Below are 18,398 nucleotides of genomic sequence, written 5' to 3'. Positions count from 1 at the left end.
GCCTGTTTCCGTTATTTGCAGTAATTACGTTCTACTAAGTGTCCATGAATTAAGCCTGGACCAGACCACCACTGTTCAACCTCTGAGGGAGATTTGCCATTGTACACATGTGATTATCTGTGAAACTCTGTGAATGTGCCCAGCGTATTTTACTATGAAAAGGTGAATTTGTGAATATGGAATTCTTGAATGATGAATTCCACCTCTCAACCCCTTTATGGGGCTCAGGGGACCCTACCATGAGTGTTCAGAGGAATGGCAGGGCAGTAGCAACACGTAACTGCCTGCCCCACTGCAGTCAGGCCCAGCCTCTAGGCCCCTCCAGTCAGAACCCAAGGAGTGGTACTTACACAGAGCACATGGAGGACCACTGCTCCTTTCCTTCTCTCCTCGTTGCTGAAGATGTCCTTGGGAAACTCGTGCAGGGCTAGAGAGAGGAAAGAAAAGAAGCTCAAAACAAATGCCATTTCAGTGCTGTAGGTCTGAGCTAATCTTAGAGTCCTGGTTTGAGATGAAGGCTGTGAACGTGGATGCTCTTATTGTCATGAATATCTAACTGGAGCTTAGCGTTTTCTGTGGGTCACTAGCCACAATGATGTTAGTAGCACTTGCGATTCTGCTACAGCAAGTATTTACACAATACTGCAGATCTCATAATTGTGCTCATGAGAAACCTGTACCAAGAGGCAGTTGTTCGAACAGAACATGGGAACACTGAATGGTTTAAAATTAGGAAAGGTGTGCGACAAGGTTGTATTCTTTCACCATACTTATTCAATCTGTATGCTGAGCAAATAATCCGAGAAGCTGGGTTCTGTGAAGATAAACATGGCATCAGGATTGAAGGAAGACTCATTAACAACCTGCAATATGTAGATGATACAACCTTGCTTGCTGAAAGTGAAAAGGACTTTAAGTACTATTGAAGATCAAAAACCACAGCCTTTGGTATGGATTGCATCTCAATGTAAAGAAAACAAAAATCCTCACCAATGGTCCAATAAACAACATTCTTATCAATGGAGAAAAGATCGAAGTTGTCAAAGACTTCATTCTTCTTGAATCAATTATCAACACTCATGAAAGCAGCAGTCAAGAAATCAAATGACGTATTGCATTAGGCAAATCTCCTGCACAAGACCTTTTGAAAGTGTTGAAGAGCAAAGATGTCAGCTTGAGGACTAAGGTGTGCCTGACCCAAGCCATAGTATTTTCAATAACCTCATATGGATGAGAAATCTGGACAGTGAATAAGGAAGACCATAGAAGAACTGATGCATTTGAGTTATGGTGTTGGAGGAGAATACTGAAAGTACCATGGACTGCCAAACGAACAAACAAACGTGTGTTGGAAGAAATATAGCCAGAATGCTCCTTGGAGGCCAGGATGGCCAAACTTAGTCTCTCATACTTTGGACATATTGACAGGAGGGACCTGTCACTGGAGAAGGATATCATGTTTGGTAAGGTGGAGGGTCAGAGAAAAAGAGGAAGACCCCCAGAGAGATGGGTTGGCAAAGTGGCAGCATCAATGGGCTCAAACATGGCAACAATTGTGGGTATGGCCCACTTCTCCAGGATTATGGCCATTTTAAAGCAAGAACAAAGAAACTGATTAGCTGATGCTGTTACTGCCCTGCCCACATCACTTTAATGAGCTCGTATGCCTCTCCCCCAATGCTGCCTGCTAGTGGATCAGGATGCGTATTTTCCTGAGAATTGCCCTTGGATGATGCCTCCTACCTCACTCAGAGATGCCTGGAAGTTTAAGTCATCCCTCCAAAAGGAGTCTGCAGTCAGCGCTTGACTGATCCAGTCAAGTCCATTCTGACTCATGTGACCCCATGTATGTTAGAGTCGAACTGTGCTGCATAGGGTTTCAGTGCTGATATGTTTGAGTACATGGTCAGGCTTTTCTAGGTGGCTCTAGCTGTAACCAAACCGCCAAAGGTTTGGCCAGCAGCCAAGGGCATTAATGGTTTGCACTACCCAGCACTCAAAGATACATTCATTATCTAGAAAAAGTAAAACTACCGAAATCACTGCAAGGGAACAGAGGCCTGCAGAAGAAGCCAAATGTCCATCTCTCAGACCTTAGGCATTGTAGTGATTCTGGCAGTTTTACTGAGACAGCTCACTACAATTTGCAAGGTCTGAGAAATGGATGTTTGGCTTCTTCTTCAGGCCTCTGTTCCCTCGCACTGATTTTGGTGTTTTCATATTTTCTAGTGAGTGGTCTGGGAGTTGTGGTGTGGCACTGCAGGATAAGCACGAGACTGCCAGCTGCAGGTTGGTGGTTCAAAGCTACCAGCCACCCCTTGGAAACCCTATACAGGGTCACTATGAGCTGGAACTGACTCAATGACACTAAACAACAGCATTGCGAAGTATCAGCTCTAGCATCTTTCCTGTGCAGACCTGTTGTCTCTGGCTGGTGGCTTGTAACTGTCCTGTAGAGCTGCTGAGAGCCCCTTACTGCCTACTCCCTAAAAGCTCACTGCTGCTCACAATGTCTCTGGCCAAGCTGGACCTTTCTCTCCCTTCTTTCCTCTATCTTCTTGCACTCCCATCATTTTATGTTTTCAAAAACTGCTCACTCAGCTTCATCCTTTGAGCTTGTCTTTGACTCACCCCAGGTGAAAAAGTTTTGGTCCACGTAACCTCTGCATGCCTCCCTACTTCCCCTCCTTTCCTCAAGAAGTCTGGTATGATCCAAAACATGACAAAGTTCCATTCTGCCCCCTTTCCAGCCCAAAGACCTTAGTCAGTGTTGGGGAAGGGGAGAGTCCAGAGTGAGGAAGAGGAAAGGCCCATGGGAGCTGTTCCGGTCACAGCCTCTTGAACACTCACAGGCCTAGACTTCCCAGGATTGGGACTGTGACACCTGGGTTTACTTGGGCTTGACCACACCTAAATCTGCTCTTTGGGTCTGAAACATTTTGCAGCTTTGCTCTAGTGACCCCTTTGTTTTATGTAAATTCTTCCATCCACAGGATAGGGAAGTAAGACAGGGAAAGGGTTGGTGAGGGATAAAAAAGAATTGAAATGAAGGTTCTGAAGGGTGTAGGGTAGTTGATGACAAACAATCTTCAATAACGACAACTGTTGTTAAGTGCCGTCGAGTCGATTCTGACTCATAGTGACCCTGCATAGGGTTTCAGAAGAGTGGCTGGTGAATTTGAACCAAACTTGTAGTCCAGTGCATTAACCTACAACACTACACCAGGACAGTAGAGCATATCTGATGAGCAGGCAGGCACATGACCTGCATTTGATACCCACTGCCACTTTTGATCTTCACATGAAACCATGCTCCTATTGCACAGACAAGGAAGCTGAGCGAGGGTCACATGACGCACTCAAGCCACATGCCCAGCAAGTCAGCCTTGGACTTGTTAGATTCTAGCTAGACTCTACAGAGCCTGCATCCCGAACGAGTCCAAGGCTGACTTGCCACCTCCTGGCATTCATTTGCAACCATACTCGTGTTAGGTAGTTTGGAAAAGGAAAGAAGGGATCTCAAATCACTCTAGGTATGGTCTGTCTCAGCAGGAAACAAGCCAACCTCAGCAGTGGGGAACTTCTGAAAAGAGAGGTGAGGGAGAGAGGAGACTGTTTGTAAGAGAAAATGAAGTTAGTTCATGGGGAAAGGAGAGAGAAGAGACTGAGAGGAAATAAAGTTAAGAGACGAAGGTGAGAGGGGATACTATTGTGAGGAGAAATAAAGTTAGTTAATAATAACCGGAAACAAGACTCAATGAAACCATATATGGACTAGTTCTCTGGATTGGACACTCAATCCAGGAGTAGGGAAAAGAAGAAGCCAAATTGTACTGGGGCTCCACCTCCTGTTTTTTTCACAAGGTGGATACCCATCCATACTTCTCTCTGTAAGAAAGCCTATGCTAATAAACCTATCTTTCATTCCCCTAAGCCTCCTGCCATTCTAACTTCTTTTGCAAGGTGGTGGTGGTTACGTGCTGTGTTGTCGGTTCTGATTCATAGTGACCTTGCATAGGGTTTCTAAAGCTGTAAATCTTTACAGGAGCAGAAAGCCTCATCTTTCTCCCATGGAACTGCTGGTAGTTTCACACTACTGACCTTGAGATTAGCAGCCCGACTCGTAACCACTATGCTCCCAGAGCTTAAGTGCTTTATGCCTTCCCAGTTCTTTGGAAGGATATTAACGCCATTCTAAGGACGTCACTTCAACCGTGACACTCTGACCTGTGAGTACTTCCTTCTACTCATGACTGTCTCCAAAAAGAGACTCAAGATCAGATATAGATTCTCCTCCTGCTACCACCAGAGGTATACTGTAGGATGTTTGTGCCTTTCTCAGTGTAACTGCCGAGTACCTAACACTAAGGATCTCAGGGTTTAAATGTCACCACTCCAGTTGTCCCTTCCAAACCCAGAGCTCCACTACCAAGCTAGTTGTTGATCACAATAGCCCATCCCTCATGGAGAATGAAGCTCAGAATGTCCTGGAATGGTGTCAACCAAAAGAATTGCACAAGTGAACCACTATGTGAGGTTCAAGTAGAGGTTGTCAGAGTAGAGGTGGAGACAGAGGTGAAGACTGAAGTACATTTGTCACAAATACGTTGAACCAACTATTGCTTTACTTCCTGCTTCATAGGCTTCGGACATGAGGAGGAATGTGGTTTTCAACAAAAATGGGGAGGTGCAGCATGTGAAAGGAGAGACGTCTGTGTGAGAAGGGAGTGGACCATGTGTGTCTGCATTTAGAGCAGGTTCCCACACGGTGCAGATTCAGGCTTCCCCACCTGGCTACATTTCATCGATGAGGTAACACAGAGGCTGGAAGTTTAGCAGTTTGACCACATAGCATGTCAGTAAGTGATGAATTTTGAATCCAGGTATTTTGATTTTAAATCTCCTTGGCACTAAATAAATAGCAACTGGATGAATGAAACAACAGTGGAAGGAAAAGGGGCTGAGTCAGGGAACTCAGTGTCCAGTCAACATGGTGAATCTAGCTGGGACTCCTGGAGGAGACCATGCTGGAGGCTGTGGATGGGGGAAACTCAAAAAGCCGAGCGCTGGCTCCGAGGAGCCACCCAAAGTCCTGACTACTCAAGAGTGAGCCAAGAAGTGTGTGGTGTGTGTGTGTGTAGTGAGCCACCCAAAGTCCTGACTACTCAAGAGTGAGCCAAGAAGTGTGTGGTGTGTGTGTGTGTAGTGAGCCACCCAAAGTCCTGACTACTCAAGAGTGAGCCAAGAAGTGTGTGGTGTGTGTGTGTGTGTGGGGCGGGGGGGGTCCAGTCCTTGCCCAGCATTTTCCTTCCCGTGCAGCTAGTTGCGGTTTCCTTACTCACTGACTTTCCTCTCTTTCTCTTTGTAGTTTCGGCAGTCAGGCCACATTAGTCTGCCTGCTAGGATTTGGTCCTGGATCCATCACCAGTTGCATATTCCTGGTCCTTAGCTAAGGGTGTCTCCTGTGCAGGAGTCATGACTAACTATAAGAAGAAGGGGAATTCTCCCCAGTGCCATGCCAACTACAGTTCCAGTGATCTGCAAGTCAGGGCAGCGAGCAGGTCAGATTCACTCACTTCATTGAATGCGGTTGGTAAATGGCTCAGGTGAAGGCTGAGTGTGAGTAGAGTAGGAGAAAGCAGAGATGGATCAAGTAAATACTTTCTTTTGATTCCAGAATAACAACAACAAATCTCATTTAGTTGTTAATAAAATTTCAAACAAAATCCACTTCTGTCAAGTCAATTCTAATTCATATGATTTTTGCCTGTTGTTAAGTGCTGTTGAGTCAGTTCCAAATCATAGTGACCTTGTATAGGGTTTCTGAGGAGCAGCTGGTGAGCCTGAACCACTGACTTTGTGATTCAAACTGACTTTGCAGTTCAGTGCATTAAGTGTAGAGTCAGTACCAACTCAGAGCGTTTTCTGAGGAATGGCTGGTGAGCTTGAACCACTGACCTTGGGTTTCAAAACGACCTTGCAGTTCAGCACATTAACCCACAGCACCACAGCTGGACTCCTATAAGACACAGTAAAAATGCCAAATAGGGTTTCCAAGGCTGTAATTTCTATACAAAGAGACTGCCGCATCTTTTTCTCTCAGAACAGCTCAAGTGTTCGAACTGTCAACCTTTCAATTAGTAGCCAAGCACTTTATCACTGAGCCACCATGGCTCCTTTGGTTGTTGAAAACAGCATGGTAAGCATGATCAGGTTAAATGCTTACTCAAGAAGCTCACAGATACCCTGTCACTCCTACCACGTACTCATTATAGCTCCTCTTAATGTTATGATGGCGGAGAAATGATAAAATGACTTCAAAAAACTCATGCAACATTTACAAAGAACACGATATACTTTTTTTCCCTCTAGTGTATTACCATCTGTTGGGGGGAAATGTTATGAGAAGAGATTTCTTTTTAAAATGGAGCTGATGTATTCGTGAGTCCATAGCCCTGTTATTCCTCTCACCCTGCCACCCCTGCCCCTACTCCCTTGAGACGAGTCTTGTTTTATATGTCCCAAATGCCTGTATCTTAGGTTGGATCCTTCACGCTCTCAGGTAGTCACAGGCACAGTCCCCAAACCACTTGCAAGTCTGGGTAAAGTGATGCCCAGTGTCTGCAGTAGCCTGTGTACCCCAACTGTGTAATTTTCCAAGACTCCTATGCATGAGACCTGGAAAAGAAGAGATGCAATGTCTTATGTGTAAGAACAGAAAGGCCACCATATATCTGTGCACAATTTGGTATCATTGGTGAGTATGAGTGGGAGGCGATGGCATAGGAAAGCCCTTTGCCCAGGCTTAAAGATAGAATAAACTGTTTGAGATGTGCATCAGGAGTGAGTATGTTGTTAGCTGCTGTTGAGTTGGCTAAAAAAACCAGAACAAAATGTTGCTGGTGCTGAATCATTCTCACAGTCACAAGTATGTATGAGTCCATCATTGCAACTATTGTTATCTCAGTGAGACAGCACAGTATCCTACCCCCGTTGACCTTCTCCAGTGATTGACCCTCCTGATGACGTTTCCAAAGCAGGTGAATCACATAATGTTCTGTTGTGACCCATAAAGGTTTCATTGACTGATATTTGGAAGTAGATTACTATGCCTTCTTCCTAGCCGTCTGGAAGCTCCACTGAAACCTGTCCACCCTGGGTGACTCTGCTGGGATTTGAAATACTGTTGGCATAGCGTCCAGCATCATAGCAACATGCAAGTCAAATTGTCAGACAGGTGGTGCATCTAGGTTAGAGCCCACATTTTGAGACTTCCACCACAGAGAGCTGCATTGTAACATGGTTTTTATATGAAATATCCAGTTCTAATTGTATGAAAAGGAGCTCTGGTAGCATAGTGGTTACGAATCGGGCTGCAAACCTTAAGGTCAGTGGTTCGAAACTACCAGCTGCTCCGCGGGAGAAAGATGAGGCTTTCTACTCCTGTAAAGATTTACACCCTCGGAAACCCTGTAGAGGGTCGCTATGGGTCAGAACTGACTCGACGGCACTTAACAACAACAACAATTGTATGAAAAGTTTCTGGAATGCATTTGCAGAAGATATTGCCAGCAGCACAGAATGTGAATAGGAAGAGTTCTATGAATCAGGAAGAGATTCCTTTGAGCAGCCAATATAGTTTGATGGGAGTGTTCTGATGTTTAAAGTTTGTTTCAATCATTTCTGACTTATACACTATATGCACAAGCCTGCAACACACACGTCATTTCATTAGATGCTGTTTGGTCATGGTGTGTTTGTTTTTAATATTCAGAAGGAAGGGGACAGCTGGGGCCAAGGAAAGTATTCTCAGTTGGGAGTCTAGACATATAGTCAAGCCCAGTCCTATGGTTGTGAGGCCACTGGCAGCAAGTCACTTAAATTCTCTGACTGAATTTGCCTGTTTTCCATCCATACAGTGTTTTCTGAGGTTCCCTCCACACCTCCCTCTACTCCAAGCAAATGTAGTGCACACACAAAGCACCTAACAAGGACCAGTTGGATAAAGAAATCTGAGAGAAGACCCTAGATGCTGGCCAAGATGGAGTAAAAGTCAGCTTTGCATAGTTAGCCCAAAGGCTTGCCAGCAGGGGATGAGACCCCATAGCAGCAGCTGCGCTAGCTTCCCACACTCCACCCGGAAGACATGAAGTCTGGTGCTGCACACAAACACACAGAAATGAATTTTCAGAAATAGTTGCAGCTCTCAAAGAAAAGAGTGAAGAAAAGGGTATAAGAAAGCAGTGTGGGGTACTGGACTGACAGTGTTCACCTACCTCTATCCTAGTCCAGAGCACTCCTTGACCTCTCTCTCCAGATCTACAAAGCAAGAGTTTAGACAAGCTGGTGCCACTAGTTCCTTCAGCATGTCTGAGGGCCGGTGCCAATGCTACTTGGCTGCCCTCTTACTTGGTATGCTTCCTCATGCCCAATCCAAAGGCACCTTGTTGTTGTTGTTATGTGTCATGGAATCAGTTCCGACTCATAGCAACCCTGTACAGGGTTTCTGAGGCTGTAAATCTTTATAGGAGCAGAAAGCCTCATCTTTCTTCCGCGGAACAGCCGGTAGTTTCGAACTGCTGACCCTGAGGATGGCAGCCCGATTCGTAACCACTATGCTACCAGAGCTCTGGAATGGGGCTATGAACCGCAGCGTCAGCAGTTCAAAACTACCAGCTGTTCCAAGGGGGAAAGAGGAGCCTTTCTGCTCCTGTAAAGATTTACAGCCTCAGAAAACCTGTACAGGGTCACTATGAGTCAGAACCGACTCCACAGTACATAACAGCAAAGGCACCTAGGGTGTTTTCAAATCGAAGTCAGTATCATTGCCTGTTTTGGGCAACTTAACGTTTCCTTGGGCTATTAACTGAATTTTGCATAAGAGTCTTAGATTGAGCACCAGTCCGCTTGGGTTCGGATCCCTCCTGTACCAGTCACTGGCCATAGGCTTTAGTCCACATTTCCCTCTTCAGACATAGGAGTGTTGAAGGCATCCTTGAAGGGCTGTTATGCAGAATGTAGACTGCACATGTGAAATATCTATCACAATGACTCTGGGACACCTGTCACTCACTGTGCTTAATCATTATAACAATAATAAGTTGCTGGTTTAGCATGGGGTGGAAGACACTTTCCTGGTCTGGACTGTCCATACATTGACAGTTTCTGATCACCTAGAATCGGCATCTGTTTTCAGGATAGCGTTTAGTCCATGGGAGCTATATTAAAGCATGCACCTCTCAGGCACACGTTCTGTCTATCTGGGCCACACTGCCCATATGGAATAGCTCCAAACACCATAAAAATCCTTGACGTTTCTTTCGGATTCTCTTTGTCTTAATGCTGTCTTCTCCAACATTTTCCTTTCAGAACATCTCAGCAGCCCAAGGGTCAGCAAAAGCAAGCAGCGCTGTTCCCATAGAAACCAGTGAGTACTGTACCAGGTGGATTCCCCTTACCAAGGCAACGGCAATAAGCAGTCCGTGTCTCTTGGTTTCATGATACTCAAGTCTGATGAGTCTAAGCAGAGACTGCAGAATGGAAAGTGATTTCTGCTTTACTTGAAATAAAATAAAATAAAGGACTAGGGACATTCCTGGTGTCTTTAAACCTAGTGACTGAATACTGATCAAATGCAGCAGCCTGAGATGAAGATCAATGGTCCTAAAATGCCCTGTCCCCTTAGCTGAGTGAAAGGTATCAGGGCCATTGAAGCCAGTCTCATCCCAGGGGACTTTGCATTACAAAGTACTCAGAGCATCTCAATGGGCCAATCTCTTGGGATTCACTCCAAGGGCCTGTGGTCCTGGCACTGATTAGGCACTGCCTCCTAAGCACATTCATCTGTTTTGGTGTGTGCCCCTATAAAGCCTACTGTTTCTTCTCCTGGAGTGAACATTTGAAAACTCTGTCTTCCGGGTAAGGTATGTACTAGGCTCTCCATGCAACCTTCCCTACTCTCCTCTCATGGCCCATTGCACCTTATGAGTATCTGTCACTTTGCAGCCATTTGCGTGCCCCAAGTCCCTTCCACTCAACCAGTCTGTTAGCTTCCTGAGAACAGGAACCCAACAACTCATCTCTGTCACCAGCACATCATACCACAAGCCTGGACACAATAGAATTGCCCTATAGCTCTCGTAGCATAGTGGTTACGAATCAGTTTGCGAACCACAAGGTCAGCAATTCGAAACTACCAGCTGTTCCATGGGAGAAAGATGAGGCTTTCTGCTCCCGTAAAGATTTACAGCCTTAGAAACCCTGTACAGGGTCACTCTGAGTCGGAACCAACTCCACGGCACATAACAACAACAACATACTATAGAGTATTCAAGTTTATAAATCTTGATGGAAGCAGTCTTTCTTCTACAGAGTGGTTGGTGGGCTTGAGCTGCCTATCTTTTGGGTAGCAGCTGAGTGCTTTAGCCACTGCATGATTAGGGTGTCATTGTCTTAACTGAAGATCCCTGAAAAACATTGTACACAAAAGAATTTGTGTGGAAGTGGATACTGTCATACAGTTATTTTCTAAATATTTAGTCTCTGGGAATGTTATAGAGATGTCACTGTGTACTTTCCTCCTCAGTGAGGTTAAGCAAGCCACAAGAGAGTGTCTGGCAATGTGAGGGTGCAGAGTGTCCAGGCAACAGCAATCTGCTCTGAGATTTGAAACCCTCATTCACCACTCATGAGTTCTGTGGCCTTGGGAACATTCCTTAGCCTCTTTGAGTCTTGATTTCTTAGTATACAAAATGGGGGAAAAAAAAAAAAAAAAAGGTTGTTATGAGGATTATATGTGATGATGTCTTTGAAACATGCAGGATTTAGACTCTGGTAGGTAATTATCAAATGGTAGCTCCTTTTGACTTTATTAAATAAAAGAGAGGGAGAAATATGAACAAGGGGTGCTTTTGAAGATGCTGGTTCCCTGCCTGTATCCCTACGGTCTGACCACTTTTGCACTGAGTAACTGCAGCACCTATACTATGGATTAAATTATGGCCCCCCCCACATCAAAAATGTAATATAAAGCTTTATGCCTCTGGGGATATTCCTCTTCAGGAATGGCTTGTCTTTGTTATGCTAATAGGGCAGGATTGAGATTAAACAATCAAGTGAAAGCTACAGAGACAGAAGAAGATTGATGCCAAGACAAATGGAGATCTCTAAGGAACCTAGAAACAGAAACTAAAGACATGGCCCTTCCTCTAGATCCAACACAGATAGAAATCCTTTCTCTAAATTTGGGGCTCTGCATTCAGACTTATAGCTTCTTAAAATATGAAAAAATATGTATCTGTTACAGCAGTAATAGTTAGCTAGGACAACCTGCATCTCTCTGCTTGAGTGCTTTTTCCAAAGGATACAAAGAGTACTCTGGTCAGACATTGCAGGCTGCACAAGCTGGAATCTGACAGAAGGTGGGTGTATAATACTCTAGGTCTCTCACCACTAGGCACCCTAACTTCAAGGTGCTTCTTACCCTCTTTTCTGGAGTTCCTGGTATAGATAAGCTCTAGTTGACCAGCATGATCACTGGTTTTATGTTGTTGTTCTGTACTGTCGAGTAGGTTTCGACCCATAGTGACCCTGTATTTCTGAGGAGTGGCTGGTGAACCTGAATCTGTGACTTTTCAATTCAAACTGACTTTGCAGTCCAGTGCATTAACTCACAGCGCCACACCATGACTCCCCTTTAGTTGGCTGCTTCCCTTTCCTGTCTCACTTCCCAAGTCTCCCCCTGTGATCACTTCCCAAACAAAGCACTTACACTTTAATCTGCCCCAGGGTCTATTTCTGGTGAACCTGTGGTTATGAAAGGGGAGCTAGGGATTTTTACCTTTTTTTACCCCCTCCATTTCAACATAGCTTTTTTTCTTTCTTTCTTTCTTTCAACAGAGAATTCATTCATACTTCTATAAAATTTCCTCCAAATAATGGCAACAACCCTGATGGGAAATTGTCAATCAAATTTTTTGAGAAAAGTTAGATCAACCAATAGCCTATTTGGTGCATTCGCTTTCCACAGACAGTTTGGGTTTTACAAGAGGCTGATGATGTAGACTTTAAGCCCTCATTCACCACTCATGAGTTTTGTGGTCTTGTATTTATAGAGACTCTGGCGGTACATTCTACAATATAGATGGCAGTATGGGACCATGTCATGCCCAAATTCAGGTTGGGAAAATGGCTTTGCAGTTTTTTCATGGTGTGAAGCTTGATCAAACACCTATCAGAAGCTCCACTTTGGAGCTCTTTTTTGCATGTCTATCTTGGAGCTGCCAACCTCAAGGTCAGCAGTTTGAAACTACCAGCAGTTCCATGAGAGAAAGATGAAGCGTTCTATTCTCGTAAAGATTTACAGCCTAGGAAATCCTGTGCAGGGTCATCTATGAGTCAGAACCGACTCCACGATACTTAACAACAATACTGGAGCTGCAGGTTAATACGCTAGACTGTACGGTTGGTTTGAACCACAAGGTTGGCGTTCAAGCTCACCAGCCACTCCTCGGAAACCCTAGACACAGTTGCTACGAGTAGAAACTGACTCAAATGCACTTAGCAACAACAGTATACTGGCAGAAGGAACTCTGGTGGCACAGTGGTTAAGTGCTTGGCTATTAACCGAAGAAAAGTTCATGATTCAAAACCACCAGCCACTCCGTGAAAGAAGATAGATGTAGCAGTCTGCCTTCGTAGAGACTGACAGCCTCAGAAAGCCTACGGAGCACTTCTACTCTGTTTTACAGTAGTGTGGCTATGGGTTGGAATCAACTTGAGGGCAATGGGTTTTAATTTTTTTCTATTGGCAGGAGATTTTAAAGAATCATCCCACAAGTTTTCTCCTGGAAGGGAACAGACATTCTTTGCAATGAAAGGATCCCAATTACTAATTACAAAGACGTTTGGTCTGACAGGGCACTGAAATGTAATTTGATAAACTAGAAATATATTTATCAATATTTTTTAAATGACGGCGTTCATGCTGCTCAAATCTCTCAACCAGCAATTACTGTAGAAAAGCCAGTGAGCTTATGAATAATGTAAAGTTTTCACATAACAGCCATGGTTGCAGAGAGGAGGAGGTCTATTTGCAGAGCCAAGAGTCTATAGCTTGCAGTTGTTGCTCATGTAGAATTACCAAGTTTGTGTCAGTAATGAATTCTCATTACAGGAAATGAAATAGTTATGGTAAATAGTGCTGTGATGTTCAGAACTTTATGTCCTTTTTTGGACTACTTTATTCCTCAAAGCGTTCATTGGTGCCAGCTTCTGAGATAGGAAGCTTAAATGGATGAACTGAGGGCTGATCCAGGTGATCCATGTTCTCTTGTCTGCTTATTGATCCAGAAATGTTCAGACCACTGAGCCTACGCATTCATAAATTCACTAAATAGCTCTTTAAGAGAATTCACAGTGGTTAGAAGGAATATCCATTCGTTCTCAGCATGCTTGGAAAGGATGAAGCTGCACAATACTTTCTTAGGAGAAATTCACTGAAAATAGTTCTTTTTGAATGTAGTAATTCCCTACACTGAATGTTTTCACTCTTTATTCATTTATTCAGTAGGAAATGAAGAATATATGCTTAATGACTGGAAGTTTCAGAAGCAGTCATTTAAATTTTTTTTGTAAATGTTAACTTATCTATAGCTCTGCCAATGAAATGTAATAATGGATGGATTCCATGAGCAACAGAGTTAAAGGTTTCCTTCTGTTTCCTTTTTCAAAGCGTGCTTTTTTCCTATTCTCCATGACGTCTTCCACAATTGTCAATTTCAGGGATAGCAAATAGGTTTCATTTAGTAAGTTCATTGACTGACTGCTCTGACACACATATGGGACTCAGAGTGGGAGAGCATTTGGACCTATTAGCAATGACTAAGAAGTAGTGGTTGTTTCCTGTTTCCCTACACTGAAGTTTTGCTAAGCAAGTCCTACATTTAAAGACTAACAGGCACTCCCTGCTCCTGATAAAAGTGATTCCTGCAGCTATTTTCTTTAACCCACACCTCTTCCAGAGTATAATCATTCAAAAGGAAAAAAGAAAAATGCTATGCTTCCAAGCAATCCTCCAATGATACCAAATAAATTCCAGCAGATGGATTAGACTGGTGCCATAAAATACTAGCTTAAAATCTATAGTTGTGAAATGCATATTTAAGAAAACTCAAAGCTAGTAATATAACAAAATATAAACAAACAGACTTACTGATGGCTAATTCATTTGGCAATATATAAATAGTGCTCACTCCTGAATTAGTAGTTGCCAATCCCTGGTTCCTCCTGCAGGGTAAAATACAGCTGTTACCTGTGGGCAGGAGCTGCTATTTTAGGATACCACTGATCAGATATCTCTTGACTATTAACATAGGAGTTTGAGTCAAATTACTTAGGAATATGTTAATTATATCAGAAATTCTTTTAAAGGTAGATTGAAGCCCAATAATGTTTTTATTAGATCAATAAGTTTGTGCCTCTAAAGCTTGTATTCCACAATTTTAGCTCCATTAATTTGAAAATATCAGCCACTGAATACGAATGAAAAGTAAGATAGGAGCCCAATTAAACCAAACATAAGTGAAATTCTTATATTCATTTTCTTGGACCATCACTGGGCTATGATATATAATAGTTTTTCATAAAACAAAAGGTCTTTTATTTTCATATTTGCTTTGCTTTCTAACCAGGTTTTCTGGATATAGACCAAGAGTAGACTTCTCATACAATGTTTTAGGAACATATCTAAAAAGTCCATTGTACTGTGTTGTAATTAGCAAAACAAACCTGGTAATAGCTTGGAGCAGGCAAGATCAAATCAATGGATTTGGAATTCACTTGATGTGTGCCAAGTAATTTTGATTGTATATTTAACTTTGAAGAGACTCTGGATTCTGTTGTCTTTCTCTGAATAGTATTTTGTTCTAACACAAAGTTGAGTTACTGGAGGTTCGCCTGTTGTGGTAGTGTTAGGCTTTCTTATCAAAAAAAGATTATGCTTTGATTATGCCCTTAGTGCTGGGATATGACCTTTCTGGGATTCCAAGAGACCATTCAAATTGTTTATCAAGTCCCTTTAATTTTGGGAACTTGAATTCCAAACTCTGTCTTCCTAGTGATGGGAACTGATGAACTCTTTCCTCATCATTGCCAACCTTTCAGCTGATGTTTCTGTTGGCTACTTGGAGACTCCCAAGCTAACAAAATTCAGAGATAGTAAGGGTTGGAAGACAATTAAAAAAAAAAACTTTTTATTGTGAAATGAGTGAAGATCATTATTTTGACATTCAACAAATCACACACTTTATTTTATCTCAATGATTTCAATCCCCTCCATGTAACAACAGTTATTCCACTAATGCCCTGAGGTTCTTATTTCCCTTCTACCCTCCTTCCTATGCCTTCTCAACTTTGTCCTTAGGTACATGTTGCCCTTTTTATCTTGTATGGTTGACCATTCCATGGTGAATATACCTTACTAGTGCTGTATTCCCTACATATCTATACACTGCTTGGTTGAAAACTAGTCCACAAGGGTGAGTTCCATTCCATATCTGAAAGGTGGTTGAGGTTCAGGTTCCTCCAGTCTCTTTCTGACCAGTATGCCTACTCCTTTTTTTAAAAAAAATAATTTTGAGTTTTGTTACACATTTTCTCTTACTCTATCCAGGAACTTCTAATGTAATCATTTTCAGAGCATTTAGTGGTAGCCGGGAACCATTTAGTTCTGGTCTCAGAGTTGTGGTGACTAATGTTCATTTATCCCATCAGTCCACTGGAGTACTGATTCCTAGCATCTTCAAATTTTCATCATTTTTCTTTCTTCCACATGGAAAGACCAATAATTATTCCTTATCTCTGGTAATGTAGTGGTTATGAATTGGGCTCAGGGCCAGCAGTTGCACATGGAAAGACCAATAATTATACCTTATTTCTGATAATGTAATGGTTATGAATTGGGCTCAGGGTGAGGTGTTGCACAGGGGAAAGATGTGGCTTTCTGCTCCTGTAAAGATTTATAGCCTTGGAAACCCTGTACAGGGTTGCTATGAGCCTCCATGGCACATAACAACACAAGAACAACATTCTATTTTGATGAGTAGCAACTGGGATCTTAAAAGCTCATGGGAGGCCATCTAAGGTGCATAGCTTTAGAGGGTTTCTGAAACTGTAAGTCTTCATGGGAGAAGACAGTCTCATTTTGCTCCCTAGAGTAGTTGGTGAGTTTGAATCATTGACCTTATGGTTAGCATCTAATGGTTAGCCCACACCACCAACAGGGCACCTATTCATAGTAAAGTTTTCCCCAAACTTGCTGCTGGTCACATTAAGTCCTTTCTGAAAGAACTAATGTGACCTGAATTAACCATAGGACCCACTGATAAATAATAATCTGGGCAGAGGGAAGAATAAGGGTTGACTGGGATGGGCTGGCAAGATAGAATGGAAGAGGTGGTGCTGGGGGTTGTGTGCCATCAAGTTGGTTCTGACTCATAGCAACCCAGTATATGGTTTCTGAAGCTGTAGATCTTTATGGGAACAGAAAGCCTCATCTTTCTCCCATGAAGTGGCTAGTGAATTTGAACACCTGACCTTGCAGTTAGCAATCCAATATGTAACACACTATGCTACTATAGTGGAAGAAGTAGTCATCGTTGTCGTGATGTGCTGTGGAATCGGTTCTGACTCATAGTGACCCTGTACAGGGTTTCTGAAGCTGTAAATCTTTATGGGAGCAGTAAGCTTCATCTTTCTCCCACAGAACAACTGGTAGTTTTGAACTGATGGCCATAAGGTTCACAGCCCCGTTTGTAATCACTGCACTACTAGAGCTCTGTGGAAGAGGTAGTATAGGTGATCTAATTTTATACAGACTTAAACAAAGTGTTGACTGGGAAGAGCATTAAATATGGTAAGGTATTATAGGAAGAATTGCTGCAGTATTCCAAAGCCCTCAACAATAAACATTTCAAGGTCAAGGCATTACGGAGATACATCTACAGCAGTGCTGATATTACTGACAGATGAAGCCTTCAGGCTTGGAGGCAAGAACATGTGAAAATAATACCAAAAAACTGTTCAAGCCAAGGGAGTGAAATCATATTCTATTTTCTTTTAGAATTTTAAGATTCTCTTATATGTTTCCCATAAGTGTCAGATTTTGATGTCCCAAAAGAAATTTACAGCAATTGAAGGTAGGTGTTTAACAAGGGCCCTTCAAGCAAAGCTTCAAACTGGTTCATTCCGGCCCATTCCCTGCTGAAACTTGCTTTTCCATCGCAAATAGATTGAATTAGAATCTACATTTCAACAAGATCCCCAAATGATTCTTCCCTGTGCATAAGATGGAGATCTTGTTAAAATATAGATTCTGCGACTTCCAGTGGTTCCCTGACCGGGCAGCACAGAACAAGAAGAATCACACAAGTCCACAGAGGAAATAGTCAAAGAACTACTGGAAGACAATTTCTCTAACATCCTCAAAAGCTAAAAGATAAACATACAAGAAGCCCAATGAAGTCCAGGATGGGTGGACCCCAAAAGAAAATCACCAAGACATATCATAGTCAAGCTCTCCAAACTCAAAGACAAGGAGACGCTTCTGAAATCAGCAAGAGAAAACAGAAGGGTCATATACAAAGGCAAGCAAGTCAGACTAAGCTCAGATCTCTTAGCAGGAACCATGCAAGCAAGAAGGCAATAGGGAGACATATATAAAACCCTGCAAGAAAAAAATTGCCAACCAAGAATCCTTTATCCAGCAAAACTATCTATCAAATATGATGGTGCAATCAAAACATTCCAGGATAAACAGAAGCTATGGGACTTCACCAAAGCCAACCCTGTGCTACAAAACATCCTAAGGGGAGTTCTGTGGACCGATAATGAACAAGAACAGACAACAACCAGAGATTGACGTATGTGGCAGCACCTCCCTGAATTAAGTCAACAGAAACAAGAACTGTTAACAAAACTATAAGAACAAACTCAGAGACTCTGGGAGGTCAGTCTAAGACCAAAACAAGTACAATGCAAAAGAAGGTGAACACGTAGGAACAGAGATCCAGATAGTGAGAAGGTCAGGTAGATTACAGGATAAAATAGACTGCACTAAATGGACAGAAAAGTCAATGGACTATAAGGCAAGCTCAAAGAAAATTAACACTTCACAACATACCAAGAGAATGAGAATCCAAGAAGAATATGAAAACATTAAAACTATGAGGAAATGCACAAGAAAGAGCACACAAATCATGAATTCAACAAAGAAAGACAAACAGAACAAAGAAGAATCAACACCACACACACACAAAAAATACAATGACAGCAACTAATCAATACCTATCGATAATTACACTGAATGTAAACTGATTGAATGCACCTGTTAAGAGATGGAG

The 18,398-nt window shown here is 42.7% G+C and overlaps 1 protein-coding gene across 1 annotated transcript in view; it reads right to left on the bottom strand.

The window, feature by feature from the left end:
* The window catches only part of SLC24A3 (solute carrier family 24 (sodium/potassium/calcium exchanger), member 3), an 820,359-nt gene that overhangs the window by 329,658 nt on the left and 472,303 nt on the right, over window positions 1–18,398 (bottom strand). The window contains exon 3 of the mRNA XM_006860745.1: window positions 351–427. Coding sequence (XP_006860807.1) covers window positions 351–427 — 77 coding nt within the window. The remainder of the gene's footprint in view (window positions 1–350; window positions 428–18,398) is intronic.

The sequence above is a fragment of the Chrysochloris asiatica genome, unplaced genomic scaffold, assembly GCF_000296735.1.
Source record: "Chrysochloris asiatica unplaced genomic scaffold, ChrAsi1.0 scaffold00039, whole genome shotgun sequence".
Classification (NCBI taxonomy): Eukaryota; Metazoa; Chordata; class Mammalia; order Afrosoricida; family Chrysochloridae; genus Chrysochloris; species Chrysochloris asiatica.
This window is presented reverse-complemented; position numbering and strand designations above follow the sequence as displayed.